Raw genomic sequence first — 15,494 nt, 5'->3', positions numbered from 1 at the left:
CAAATTAGCATTAAATCCCTTATTCTAAATAACTATTTGCCGGGCAACAGTTAGCTACTACAGGTCTATCAGTTATGTAAGATGGCATCAATTAGGAATGCCTGATGCATAGGATATATAGTATTATAGGGATAACAATGGGTTAGATTACTCACTAAGAAAACAATGAGTGGGTTAATAAAGCGTCATACTAGTTCCTGTATTGAACCAGCTCATCCAATTCTAAAGGTGCTCTTTCGCAATTCACATACTTCAAGTAAAACATCCATGTATTCTGAAGTATGAAAAAAAATCTACGCCAGGCATTAATGCTCATGCGTTACTTTTACGCATAAAATGTAGATTCCAACTCCTACCTTCAATTATTTTCATTTGGGTTTTTTGCACTATTCACTTATATTTCTTTTATCCATTACTTGACTGCAGAATAGCTAGAGAAGTACAAATGACAGCAGCCTACACACATCTCCTCATACCTTTATCTACCTATGCATCCAATTTTGAAGCCATCCAATTCGCTGACAATTTTAAATAGCTTACAGATAAAAAGAAGAAAAAAACGTATGTACACAAAGAAACCGAGGCTAACCAGAGTAACAAGACTTCCTTGGATTTAAGCTTGACCCTAATGCAGACATGTCAAACACAAGGCCCGGGGGCCGGATCCGGCCCACGAAGTGGTTTCATGTGGCCCGCGAAGCCATCCTGGAAACAGTGAGGGAACGGTCCCTACTGCCTTGGCCCTGGCCCAGAGACCCTCCTTCTGCCAGAGACCCCCAGATCTGTCCCACCCCTGCCCAGGCCCCCATAGGCACCCTTGATGTGAACAATATAGAGCTGGCCACGCCCACCCAGTAGGCCACGCAATCAGGGGAGAAGGGCCTTAGTAAGAGAGAAGACCAAGAACCCAATGGTCATTCTGACTGAGCTCCAGAACTCCTGTTTGAAGATAGGACAGAGTTCCAGAAGGACAACCATCACTGCAGCCCTCCACCAATCTGGCTTTATGGCAGAGTGGTTAGACGGAAGCTTCTCCTCAGTGCAAAACATGCAAAAGCCCACTTGGAGTTTGCAAAAAAGCACCTGAAGGACTCTCAGACTGTGAGGAACAAGATTCTCTGGTCTGATGAAACCAAGATTGAACTGTCTGGCCTCAATTCTAAACATTATGTCTGGATGAGGCACCGCTCAATATCATCCCAACAGTGAAGCATAGTGGTGGCAGCATCATGCTCTGGGTTTTTTTTTCAGCAGCAAGAACTGGGAGACTGGTCACGGTTGATGGAAAGCTGAATGGAGCAAAGTACAGGGATATCCTCAATGAAAACCTGTTCCACAGCACTAAGGACCTCAAACTGTGCCAAAGGTTCACTTTCCAACCTGACACTGATCCTAAGCAGACACCCAAGACAACACAGGAATGGCCTAGGGACAAGTCCTTGAATGTCCTAGAGTGGCCCAGCCAGAGCTCTGACTTCAACCCTACTGAACATCTCTGGAGGGACCTGAAAATGTCTGTCCACCAACAGTCACCATCCAACCTGACCGAGCTTGAGAGGATTTGCAGGGAAGAATGGCAGAAAATCTCCCAATCCAGGTGTGCAAAGCTTGTCATGTCATACCCCAAAAGACTAGAAGCTGTAATTGCCTCCAAAGGTGCTTCAGGAAAGTACTGAGTGAAGGGTCTGAATACTTATGCCAATGCGATATTTCAGTTTTTTCTTTTTAGTAAATTTACAGACATTTTAAAATTCTGTTTTTACTTTGTCTTTATAAGGTATTGAGTGTAGCTTAATGAGAAAAAAATGAATTTCAAAAACTGTAGAATCAGACTGCAGCATAACAAAAGTGAAGGGGGTCTGAATACTTTATGAATGCACCGTATTACTGCATTATGATTTTATTCTATACTTCTTCGAAAAGTAGAATTACATTGTTTACAATCCATGAAAAAAACGGCTGAGTGGTGTGAAGTGGATTGGGCCACAAGCACCTTGAAGCACACTTCTGTTACTCTACGCCAGGCATGTCAAACTCGTAACGTATAGCGACTTTTCCCCCATTGCCGGCAATGGGGAGGGTGCGGTTTCGTCGTGATGCATCTGGCCTGCAGGCCGGCAGTTTGACATGCCTGCTCTATGCAGTCCAACTTCACAACAAAGCTGTGAGGTCAGGCAAAAAAAAAAGGAAGAAAAGGTCACACAGCAAGTTTTTTTTTTAACTATGTGAGATTTGAACATAAATCTCATCAGAATTCTTGCTACCCCACAATATTGTTCCTCTTTGTCAAGGGTGTAGAGCTAAAGAAATATCTGTGAAGTTTGCAGTCCTAGCAATTATATTCAAAGGGAAAAAATACTGAATATTACTGTTCAGCAGTATCTCTAGAACTGGAAATCCCCCAGTAGAGCCCTATGTTGGTGTTTCTTTCTTTCCATCACATATATGACTCGGAATGATTGGACTGATGTAAGAGTGGGATATGAGCTGTGGAAGGAGAGGGATGTATTAGATGAGCACGTTTAAGATTTGTTTTAACACAAAACCACACATACAGACATGCCTTCACGCAGAGTTCCCCAACCTTTTGGGCACCAGGGACCGGTTCCATGGAGAGTATTTTTTTCGCAGACTGGAGGGTGCGTGGTTTTGCGTGCTGCCTGCATCCTACAGATGGGGCTTCACTTGTTTGCATGGACCAGTTTCTGGCATGCCACGGACCAGTGCCTGTCCACGGACCGGGGGTTGGGAACCCCTGCCTTAAAGGGCAAATGCCATAATACATTGAAAAGACAGTGAGCTATTTCACCATCTACTTTAGAAAAAACGAGTTTTGAAAAGTTGTAATCTTGAGCACAGGAATGGCACAGAAAGTAAGGCACTTAAAAATCCTAGGTTTCTTCTTGAAACCAGCAGCATTTTAACTACAGTACTTAAACCAAACATTTGAACTTGAAAAAGGCCATGGATGTTTCAAAAAGAGAAATGGCAGGCAAGAGACAGACTGTGCGTTGCTGTGTCTAAAACAATTTTTTTTCTAAAAGAAAATCCAAATGGTGATAGGAATCTAGTAGTTCATGTGAAGGATATGCTCAAACAGCAAATACACATACGTACACTCTTCAACTATAGCCTGGCCTATGCATTATGAAGCTACTCCTATGTAATTCAATGGAACATATAGTCTATCATGTCTCTTAATGCCTTCCCCAAAACCAATTTGTTTCCAAAGCAACAGGGACCAAATCAGAATCCTATTCAATGCCATTTCGGACTGAGTGAAATTAAATTAGCTTTGGCACAAACAGCTACCTGCATGCAACATATGTAAAACAGCATGCTTTGCAAGAGCAGTACATGGATTTAAAATAATAAAACCATGCCAAAGTTCCATTCCCAATACCATTTCACCAGTAAAATGTTACTAGAAAAAGATATGTGTGTACCAACTATTTGTTAGAATTATGTTGCAAGTTCAACTTTCTTACAGTTATTCAATTTCTTTTTTAAGAAAATTCACTTCTCTGATAGAAACAAATGTATAGTTTATACAAGGATATGGATGCAGTGTGGTCTAGTGGTTAAGGCACTAGGCTAGAAAGAAAGAGACCATGAGTTTCTGGCCTTAGCCATGAAAGCCAGCTGGGTGACTTTGGGCCAGTCATTCTCTCTCAGTCAATCCACTTTACAGGGTTGTTGCTGTGGGGAAAACAGGAAGAGGAAGTGCGTGGAGTATGTTTGCCGCCTTGAGTTATTTGTAAAAATAATAAAGGTGGGATACAAATATATAAAATAAAAATATCTAATGTATAATATGACAATATAAGAGAATCTCTCTCACTCTTAAATAGCTACCAACATTTCCCTGTAATAACCAAGCAAAATACTTTGCTCCCAGATGTTTAAATTAATTACTATTACACTTTTGCAACACTTGTGGCCGTATTATCACTTTTTTTTTAAAAAAAGTCTCTGTTTAGATTTCGTATGTTTTGTTTTTTACCCAACAGTGAAATTAAATTCTAAAATAAGCAGCTGATACAGCACTCTATAGTCATAGTATCAAAATGTAATAGATCTTGGAAGTCATCCAATCAAACTTCTGCTTCAGAGCAGGATCCACTAGAGCAGGGCTTCCCAACCAGGGGTGCGAGACAATATTCCAAGGAGTGCGAAAACTTGGGTTTTCAAAATTATAGGTGTATGTGCATAAATCACTGCCGTTATTTCAAACTTTTGTAAGTGGTGCGAGAATATATCAGAAGCGTTCTAGGGGCGCGGAGTATACAAAAGGTTGGGATCCACTGCACTAGAGCATCTCTGAAGATGACCATCTAGCCCAGACATGTCAAACTTGCAACATCACATGACGTCGCATGACATATCGGAGCTTTTTTCCCATTGCTGGCAATGGGGTGGGTGCGGTTTCCTGGTGACACGTCTGGCCCGCGGGCCGGCAGTTTGACACCCCTGATCTAGCCAATCTTGAAGATCCCAGTAAGGGAGAATTCACCACTTCAGATGACAGCCTATTCTACTGGCTGATTGCTCGTACAGTTACAAATATCCTCCTGATGTCTAGAATAAACCAACTCCTTTGTACAGGCAGTCCTCGACTTACAACCACAATTGAGTCCAAAATTTATGTTGCTAAGTGAGACAATTGTTAAGTGAGTTTTGCCCATTTTACGACCTTTCTTGCCTCAGTTGTTAAGTGAAGCACTGCAGTTGATAAATTAGTAACCTGGTTGCTAAGTGAATCCGGCTTCCCCATTGACTTTGCTTGTCAGAAGCTTGCAAAAGGTGATCACATGACCTTGGGATACTGCAACGGTCAACAGTATGAACCAGTTGCCAAGCATCTGCATTTTGATCACATGTTTAGGGGGATGCTGCAAAGGTCATAACTGAAAAATAGTCCTAAGTGACACCTAAACAAACTGTTGTAAGTCGAGGACTACCTGTAGTTTTAACATACCTGTTCTAATTTTGCACCTCGAGCAACAGAACAATAAAACCCACTCCTACATTAGAATCTCTCAGATACTGGACACTACTAACATAACCCACTCAATCATCTCTTTTATAAGCTAGAAATACACAGGACCTCTTAATGTTGTAAGAATGTCATAGAAAATATCATCAACTAAAAGTCCTTTTAAGAAGAACAACAAGAAAATATTTCAGGTGTGAATAACTTCAAAACCTCAGTGTGCATATAATGTCAAAGGAAAGGCTGTCCTCATATAGCAATTAAAATTGGGGGGAAAAATAAATTCCCTGTGTAGCCAAATAATAACTCCCAAAATGTACATGCATGCACTCGCTACCATCTAAACCTGACAGATATTATAGTATACCCCTATCCCTCTTTTTTTTTAATGCAAAGCAACACTGGGAGCAATCTTTGAAATTTCATCAAAACTACCTAACACGCTCATTGTTGATGTAAGTTAGAAGCTACCTGATCACTACTGACAGTCGCAGATTATATTCAGCTCAGCTAAGACTAGGAAACAGCAGCTGAGACTAGGGAGCACGTAGCAATGGAGAAGAGGGAATTACATCACAGAATTATTCTTTTCACCAGACCTCCAACTACATGGTGTTTTGTGTTTACCAATGTCACTAATACTCAATCTCTGTCTGAGAAAATGTACTAGGCAGAATAAGATGAATCTGATGTCATCCCTAGAAATTAGGAGCAAACCTATATTTTTAGGCATTGTTAAGAAGGTACCCCTCTGGAAATATCCACAGAGGACCCAACGCAACCCACTTCCTGGGAAGGACCTGATCTTCTTTCTGGGCTGATAATAGAGCAGTTGTGCACCCTGTGATATCTTAACTGGTCCTGCAGTGGCTGCGTGGCATAAGCCTGAACTAAATCCTTTGGCACGGCATGAACAAAGTGCCACAGGGAGCAGTCTGATCATCACGCATCTTTCATTCAGTAATAAGCACTTTTTGAACTCACATTTGACAAACAGCGCGAACTAATAATAGAAACAGTCTTAGTGTATTTGTTGTGCACACAGGAGGAAGACAGTGCCTCTTGTTATAGAAACATCCACTTTTTTAAAAAGCTTTCTTGGCCAAATTGTGTCAAAAAGTGGTCTGAGTGATAATTACGACTCATCTTTACTTATTATACCAGTTCAACCAATCTTAGCCGGTCAGGTGAATGGACTAAAATGGGATATTCTTAACAAGACTCGTTGAACCACTTTATTATCCTTGAAAATCATAGTTAAAAAAAAAAGACTGTGGGTATTTTTCCCGCCCTTTGGGAAATCGGTGACTGAATGTAATTCTGAGGCTGCACCCAGAACCTGGGAGGAGGAGGAGGACATCGGCAGATGCCGCATGTAGTCCACCACGGGAAAGCGGGTCTTCCATTCATCCCAGCACCCATTAGGAACCGGCTGGCAAGAGTCCACCCGTGGCCGGACGATCCACGCGTCCATTCCCTTCGGAAAACACCGGCCAGCCTTCCATGCGCCCCCCAACACACACACACACACACACCAAGTTGTGTAGTTGTTTTTTCGCAATCCCCGCTTACCTTCCAGCCTGCCGAGCTGTTGCTGTCGCCCTTATCCTTGAAGTAGGGCACGCAGCGCACCATCCACTCGTAGATTTGGGACAGGGTGAGGCGCTTCTCCGGCGAGCTCTGAATGGCGCGGGTGATCAGGTCCGCGTACGATAAGTTCCCCCAGGCGTTTCTCCGGGACGAACATTTTCGCGGGGCGGCCGCCGTGCCCGCCGCCGCCGCCGGCTGAGGCTGCTGCCCGCCGCTCAAGGCAGAGGTGGCCGCGCCGGAGCCTTCACCGGGCAATCCGGAGAAGGGAACCAGCAGGCGGACCGTGTCCTCCGAAGCGAGAGCCTCGCCGGCGCCGCCGGGGACGGAGAGGGTGGCGGACGAGGTGCAGCCTTGCTCCTCGTCGTCAGCGTCGTCGTCCTCCTCGGGAATCATGGAGGCGGCGTCGGCGGCGACTGCGTCTCCCGAAGGCTTGGCCGGGCTGGTTTGGAGCTCGGGCCTTTGCAGGGGCCACGTACAGGAGCGAGGACGGCTCTGGGGCTCGAACTCCGGGTCCAGCTCCACGTCCAGAGGGGACAAGGGCGCGGGGGGAGACACCTCAGCCATCTTGGCCTCGCCCCCCCCCCCCCGCTTTGGAGGCGACCCTTCTGTCCTTCCCGCTGTCAGACGGGGAACCCGGTCCGCCGCGCTCCGGTTCCCCTCTCCTCTCCTCGCCCGGCTCCTGGCAAGAGATTAGCGAGCTCGAGCAAGCACGCCGCTCGCCATGAAAGGTCCGGCCGCCTCCTTCCTGCCCGCCACCTCTCGTCTCCCCCGCCGGAGAAAGGAAAAGTTCGAAGGCGATCGGCAAACGATCCGGGAGTCCTCCGGTTCCCGGTCAGCTCTCTTTTCGCTGCCTTTTGAGGCTGACCGATTTGGGAAGCATTGCCAAAGACGGCGAGGCTGGCTGGAAGCGAATCGCGGCTCTGCGCCCGCGCGTTTGTTTATCTTTCGCTACGCGCCGGAGTCCTCCAATAGCATCGCTCGGTAGCTATTAAAGAGACCCCCATTCACACGACCCCCCGCATCATAGTTATTATTATTATTTTTAATTTTTAAAAAAAGAGATGTTCGCCAGGCTCTCGGTTGCTGGTTTGGTGGACGCCTTCGGTCTTTGCGAGCCTTTCCGTCACCGACTTCCCAACGCCTGTGTCACGGAGAGCAGCGAAGCCTTTAACACCACCCATCCGATCGCGGCTTTGCCCCGTTTGCGATCCCTCTTTCTCCTCCGAAAAAAGAAGAAAGAAAAAAGAAAAAAAGAAATCCGAAAGCGGTGCAGGGCGGTAGGGAAGGGAGCCAGTCTTTTTTTTTTTTTAACTAGGAGAGGAAACTTAAAACGCCTGCCCTCCCTTCGCCTTTCTTTGAAATGGCTCTTCCTCGGCGTAAAAGAAAGTGAGGCGGAGAATTCAAACAAGTCAAATCGCCGATCTTCCAACAACAGGTCCGGAAACCCAAGTCCTCCGCAGCCTCCCGAGGTTTTTGTTCCAGCATCGGCACCGCCACATTCATAACCTCCTAGCTCCTGCTGCTGCCGCCGCCGCCGCTGCCATCTTGACAGTTTCCCCCCCTCCCCCTCCACTCAAGTCATTTTAAAAAAGCGTCGGCAAAAAGGCAGGGCGAGAGGTCAAGCGGGCGACCGAAAAAAAGAGCAAGGCAGAAGCGCCGGTCGGTCTCCGAGGCGAAGCTTTAAACCGGGACCCGATGGGGCGGCAGAAACCCCAGCTCCAAACGCGCGGGAGGAAAACGAGGCGCCGAGTCTACCGCCGCTCCCGCGACTGCGGGATTCTTGATTTTGGAGCCGTTCCCGAGCCGTTCCACTTTAAGTGGCAGAAGCGGCATTAAAATGAGGAAAAACCCCACCGATGGGAGAAGGCTCCTTCCCCAGGGAGAAAAGCAAGCGGCGAGGCAGCGGCGGGAGAGAAACGCTGGAGCTGCTGCCGTTCCCTCGAGCAACCTGTCGCCCTCCCCTCCGCCGACTTCCACATTCCTTCTCCTAACATCCAGGAGCGGCAACACAAAGTTATAGACACACGCAGGGAGACGCAACCTAACCCGGTCGCAGCCGATCCCCGCCCACAAAGGAGGCGGGCGAAGAGGCGAGAGCTCTAGTTACTACACACCGCCCGGTTAGCTGAGGGTCGGTTAGCAGACTTGCCTTCCTTCTCGGCGCATCTTTTAATTCTTCTCCCGCCAGCAAATCCACTTTTAATACTGAACTAGCCACGTACGGTGTTGCAACCAGAAACCTGGGCATAAAGAGGAACGCGTTTAAAAATACATTCCGAAAATCAATTTTCTCGATCGCAGTAAAAAAAAAATATTAAAAAAAATGATGCGCCTCTACGGTTCTTCGGCATTGTATTTCGCTTTTTTCCCCCCTCTATTTCCCTGACTTTAGCAGAGACTTTTAGAATACGTAGAACCTGCGGTACGTGTTGATCGCTCTGTCCAATGTTAGAATAGCGAGCAAAATTTTGCAGTTGTCTCGTTTTATACGAAGCATGGGTGGGTTGGGAAAACGTAAGTGCCTTTTCTTTTTGAAATTGGTAAATCTTAGATCTTTCCGCTGCTGTATATTCTATTGAGCCATTTGTAAGATGTGTAAGCCATAGATGTAGCCAATCAAAAGGACTAGGCTACTTTAACTACGAAATTGTAACAGTCTTTGTTAATTGGTAGAAGTTTAAACGTGTATTTTCAATTTCCACCGTTTAGTGAGATATCTTGATTTATTGCTCCTATAACAAGTACTGGTATAGAATTTCAAAATTACTAGTGAATGGTGTGACTATGCAAATGTGGAGCCAGGCAAACCTTTCTGCTAAGACTATGTTGGCAGTAAAATCTTAACATACAGAAGGCCCCAGGGAGGGAAGGCTTTCTTACAGAAATATGATATTCCACCTATTCCTCTGCATATTTTTCTTGAACAATTACACTCAGAATGCCTGGGCTGGAGTGGTTAATTACCAAGTACCAAATCACTATAAAATTGAACTGTGTACAAAAACTTTAGAACATCATAAGGTCATGAAATACGTGTAAACACAACTGGCTGGGCAATTACATTTTGCATAACTATGACCTATCTACTTTTAGTGGGAAAATATTACACATTATCACACCTACAGAAACAGATGAACACACCTTATTTTGGCAATCACATCAGCTCCAATCTTTCAGCCACTAAAGCTGGACCTTAGATTTCATTAGAATATTTCATTAATAACACTAGATCACAATATTATTGTGTGTTCTTTTTACCATGTATTTTAAATAATCAGAAATCTAAGATTTCATTTTCAAGAGCACAGACTCATGTAATTATTAGTGATTAATAATTGAGACAAACTCTAGTTTTTGGATATTTATTGGAGATGTTTACTTCCTACCTCTGAGAATACATACATCCAACTGGGCTAAAGTCTCCGGTGCGGTTTACATATCTTTTGAAGATCCTATTGGAGATTATCCTACTTCAGGGGTGTCAAACTACCAGCCCGTGGCTGGTTGCATCATATGGAGGCCACGCCTACCCCAACTTCAGCAATGCAAAAAAAAATTAAGATATGTCGTGACACGTCATGTCATGCGGCGAGTTTGACACCCGTGACCTAGTTGAAACATACTTAACTTTTTCTGCTTCCAGATATTTTTGAAAAATATCAGAGGTTTAAATGGAAGAAAGGTAGTTATAAATCTGCCAATAGATTTCACTTGACTCTTAAAACATTTTAATTTTACTTGACTTTCTTAAAACTATGTTTTTTTTATTATTTTTAAAGATTAAACTCCCTTCCCAAGGGGATGTTTCATTTAGAAAATGTTCTTCTTAAAGTAGCTTGCCCCAATATCATACCTCCAGATCAGTGGTGGCATTCAAATATGTGAGCAACCTGTTCTCTATGTGGATGCCGCTTCCGGAAGTCCATTCTGGGCTTGGGCAACAAAAAATTAGCTACTGGTTCTGCCAAAGTGGTGTGAACTGGCTGAATTCCACCAATGCTCCAGATGTGTTGGATTTCAGATGTTAGACAGGGACTATGGAAGATTTCAATACACCTGACACACTTGGCTGTGAATGGATAGTTTAAACAATACATCATAGATACAACAGTGAAACCCTGAAAAAGGCATTTTTCCTACTTTTTCTTACACCTATCCACTGGGGAAATATGTCTTGGCAACTTTTTTTTATTGCATCCTCATGATATAACTTCTGTCTCTTCCCTATTCATCCATAAGACAACCTTGAGACATTCTTATTGGTATTGAGGCTAAAGCCATTTCTTTTCCTTTGCCCATCATCGCTGTTGTCTGTCGGCAGTTTCAACACACACAGTATAAAATCTTAGCTTTGTCCCACCTCTTACTGTGGAGGAAATTCAAGGGATGTAAAACAGAGGCTATAGGCAGGACAGGGATTAGTAAAGCAGACAGTAAATTTCATGTTAGGAAATTGTTCTGACTACTAGAGGATTGGTGGAGATCATTTCACAGATGGGAAAGTCCAAATACCATTCAGTTAGCTTTGTCTGTTAAAATATGCCATGTATCCAGCTGGCAGCAGGTACTATCTTTCATGGGATTGCATATACATGCCAACTTTAATTGACATTTAGTGAAACTATTACTATAGTATTCAAGTTTTTTTTAAAACTTGATAAGGTTTTGGCAGGTTCCCATTAGACTTGTAATTCTCAGGGTATTTAATTGTGGGCTAGTCTTAATTTAATTCTATTTTAATTGTATTTATTTGTATTGTTTTAATTCGCCCTGTAAACCGCCCTGAATCCTTCGGGAATAGGGCGGTATATAAAATCAATTAAATAAATAAATAAATAAATAAATAAATAAATAAATAAATAAATAAATAAATAAATAAATATCGCACAGATACTATGCATTTCTGTCATCAAAATTCCTACTGACTGCTAATAATTTACTTGTAAAATAATGTGCGTTCAGAACTATCTGCTTTGTTGACATAGAACAGGGGAGTTATGAAGGTGGTTAAATTTCATGTGCATAGGAAACAAATAATGTAGCTATGTTGAATAATGCAAATAATAAACAGAAGTGATGTTATAAATACAACAGTTTGGTATAGTGATTAAGGTGTTGGAATGACAGAGGGGAGGCCCAGTTCAGGTCCACCTTTGGCCATAGAATTTCACTTGGGTCCACAAGTGTTGTCCCACTCCAACCTATCCCATTGAGCTTTTATACCAAGGAAGGAGAAACAGTATTTTTGCTGCTTTCAGCTCTTGGATGGAATATACTATAAATCTAAACAGTGACTTGCATGAGCTTTCCACTATCCTACGCTATTCTATGTTCTACGATCTCTTCATCTGTTGAAGGTAGAATTTGATTGTCTTTCAAAATTAGAACTCATCTGAGGAATACTAAAAACCAACAGCTTTTTCAAAATTGTGAAAAAAATATTCTTTTACAATAACCTTATATTAGTTTTGTTCATTGTTTCCCACAGCATCTTCCAAAGAACTGAGGGGAAAATGGAACAATTCCAAAGGAAGTGGCAGCGAGGTGATGGGATCAAGAATTTTCCAGCTATACAACACAGATTTTATTCAAAGTCTTGGACAAGGTGTTAGTTCCACTGAGATAGTTTGTCATTACTGTGATGGAAGCATTAAACCAACTGGTTAAATTTGGAGCCAAGGGACACCTCTAGTGCCCTCTTGAAGAAAGATTATATGTTAACCAAAACAAAGAACAAAAATAGAATATGTGTCCTTGCACACACACACACACCTAATGGGACAAAGAAAGGAGTATAAAGAACTTCTGAATACCAAAAAAAAAACTTCAATAAGGCTTTCCACTAGAAAGGATTGAAAAGACTAGATTGCTGATCGTCAAACAGATGAACAGGATATATGACATAGATATACAAATAATGAAGGGTCAACAAGATAGATAAGGAAACCTGTTCACATTTCTGTGCTGCAAAATGATGGCATGAACAATTAACTTGAAAGAGTGGCAAATATGTAAATTCAAAAATATACACCTTAAATCACACCACTCATTGCTCTCCAGATAGAACTGGTGCAGAGGTATTCATCTGCAGTCAAACACAATTCGATTATTACTAGACGAAATTTATCCAATGCCTAAGAAATATGTGTTCAGTAAGGCAGCTATTGTATTTCCGCACAAGAGGGGAGGAGGGAATCTACAACTCTTTGAAAGAGGGGATAGAAATATAGGATGGTTTTGGTCCTACCTGCAATGTAACTATGAGGCCCTTTGACAATCTCAATTTTCCTGCTTAATAAGACACTGGCCATAGATGTGTTCTCTCTCTAACAATATTTAAGTAGCATTTTCCCCTTTAAACCAACATTACTCCACCAAGCTTCAATATGTGTAAAATCTGTATCATGTCATCTGGCACCCATCTTCTTGGAAGTACAGTAACATTAGTTTTATTGCTGTGGGCATGTTTGACAAATGCCTTTTGGGAGTATGCAGATTCTTCTCCTCTGGTCACTAGCCAATTTCCACCACAGTCCTTTCTGTTCTCTGCTGGTACCACTTTCCATCTGGGAATGTTGAAATGCCATTTTTCAAATCAATTTCTCTCCAGCAGGAGCACGACATCCATCCTTTTTTTTAGGGAAAAGAGGGCACATTCTAACAGTTTTCTGAAATGGTCATTGTGAGCATTTTACTTTTTAATGAAATAGCGACCCTGTTGTACTTCATTGTAATGTCCAGAAACTGTGAAATCCTGAATTTTTTTTGCTTATCTGCTAGTTTCCCTATTTTTGTTAAATTCACATATTATCCCTCCTCCATCAAATGTTCAATTATATTTTTCAACTTTACAGGGTTCAGCTAGTTAAATAATAATGGCAGAGTCTGCCTCCTTCTTGTCTGGAGTTATTTCTGTTCTGCTATCTTTTGGTGTCTTTATTTCACACTATTTTAACTATATCTCCCAAGTGGCCTAGGGGATAAAGGGAGATAGTGGTAGTCTAGGGATTGACAACAGGAAGAGCAGATTTTACACTGGCATGTTTTGTGGCAATTCAAGAATGGGTGAAGAGCACAGTGATGCAATGATGGGACAAGCCCAGAAGAGATGGATTGTACATACAGAAGCCTGAATCATCCAAGTCATAATGTGATTTGCTTGAATAAACCAACTGTAATTTATTCAGTAAATCAGGGCTAAATATACTATGGTTAAATATAATGTGTTGCAATCATTAAGTACCATAGAAATAAAAGCAAGAATGGCATGAAGGGACACAGGAAGGCGAACCTTACTACACTACTTTCATCTCTTGTCTGAGGCCAATATGACAGTGTTGGCTAATTACCTTTCAGAGGTTTTCCTGTTTTTAATCACTCAAATATTTGACAGCCTGATATTATGGACTGACCCAGTTTTTCTGATAAGCACTACAACTTTAGTTAGAAGATGGCTGGGAGAGGCTGAATAGGTTTGCAATCGCCAAGGAAGTTGCACCAGTAAAATTCCCAAGGAATGATTTTTAGAAATTATTCACAATAGTGCTGTTGGCCAATTACTGAAAGGAATTGTTTTCTATCACAATTGCACATAAACTGTTTCTTATTGTAGCTGATTAAAGAATGATTAGATGCAATTTAAATTGTCTAGATGATGAGGGATAGAATTGGGTTGCAGAGATCTCCTTTCCCAATGCATTTTAAGATTTCAATATTTAATCTTTTATCCATTCAGATGAAAACAGAGCAGTACTTAGATGATTACATTTCACTTCCGCAATCTATACAGAGAAGGGCTATGATTTGGCTAGCCTATTTTCTAAAATATTCTTTTTACAAATATTTCATTCCACATATATTTTGTGAAGTACAATTTATGGATGATGAGATTACATACTTGAGCTTTTAGGTCTGTTGTATTGGTAGCATTTGTTACATTCATCTGAAATAAGTAAGGTCAAAAGGTCTCTTAAAATCAGTGAGCCCTTTTTTAAATTTAGACTTATGCGAACTGTGGAGGAAAAGATGGGACAATGTCTGTAGCCAGAGCTTTTATTATGTAATTGACCTTCTTTTTTTTGGGGGGGGGAGGAAAGGACCAGGGCTTTTCAACCAGGGGTATGGGTACCACCTGTGGTACATTGGCACCTGGGAGGTGGTACACGGCCATGCTAGAGAAGTGGTAGCGAGGGAGGGAAATAAGATGAACCGGTGGCAGCACCACACAAGCCTGAGCGAGAGATGGCTGGAGCTGCAGGGCTGTCAGGGATCAGCGGTAGCGCCAGGATCAGCGCTTCTTCAGGGCTGTTAGGGCTCAGTGGAAGTGCCAGGGTCAGCGCCAGGTTCCAGCTGGAGCTCAGCGCTGATCCTGGTGCTTCTGCTGAGCCCAGAAGAAGTGCCAATCAGCTGGAATGTTGCAGCATCTCCAGGGTCTTGTGATTTACATTCAGATGCTTGGCAACTGATTCATATTTATGACGGTCAGTGTCCCAGGGTCATGTGAAGTGACCAAAACCTGCTGCAACCACCCAGCAGATGGGGAGGGAATAAAAACCAAACACCCCCCCCACTCCACCCCCGCTGCCAATCCTCAACAGAAATGCTCACAACAATGAAAACCTCGGACAGGAGGAAGAGCGCCGCCAGGCAGGCAGGCAGGTGTCTTGCTCGGCTGTGGCTTGGGGGGCACTTTTTCAGTGCCGTTGTAACTTCGAACAGTCACTAAGCGAACTGTTGTAAGTCGAGGACTACCTGTACCTCATCACTTTTTTTTCCTTTTTTGGGGGGGGTGGGTCATCAAGTTTTTGACACCTTGCTAGGCGACTGGTGGTACTCGGATGTTGCCATATCCTAAAAGTGGTACAATGGGTGAAAAGGTTGAAAAGCCCTATTCCTAGACGAGGAAACGCAT

General features: G+C 43.0%; 1 protein-coding gene across 2 annotated transcripts in view; it reads right to left on the bottom strand.

The window, feature by feature from the left end:
* The window catches only part of FOXO3 (forkhead box O3), a 154,229-nt gene extending 145,614 nt beyond the window's left edge, over positions 1-8,615 (bottom strand). For both annotated transcript variants that reach the window (XR_014024617.1, XM_081313856.1), the window contains exon 1: positions 6,566-8,615. Coding sequence is in view for 1 of the 2 variants with exons in the window: in XM_081313856.1 (XP_081169982.1) it covers positions 6,566-7,147 (582 nt within the window). In the remaining variant the exon portion in view is untranslated. The remainder of the gene's footprint in view (positions 1-6,565) is intronic.
* Between the last annotated feature and the right edge of the window lie 6,879 nt (positions 8,616-15,494).

This window comes from Vipera berus (assembly GCF_964194415.1).
Source record: "Vipera berus genome assembly, chromosome: 1".
Taxonomy (NCBI): domain Eukaryota; kingdom Metazoa; phylum Chordata; class Lepidosauria; order Squamata; family Viperidae; genus Vipera; species Vipera berus.
The sequence above is the reverse complement of the archived record's forward strand: the minus strand, read 5'-3'. Positions and strand labels throughout refer to the sequence as shown.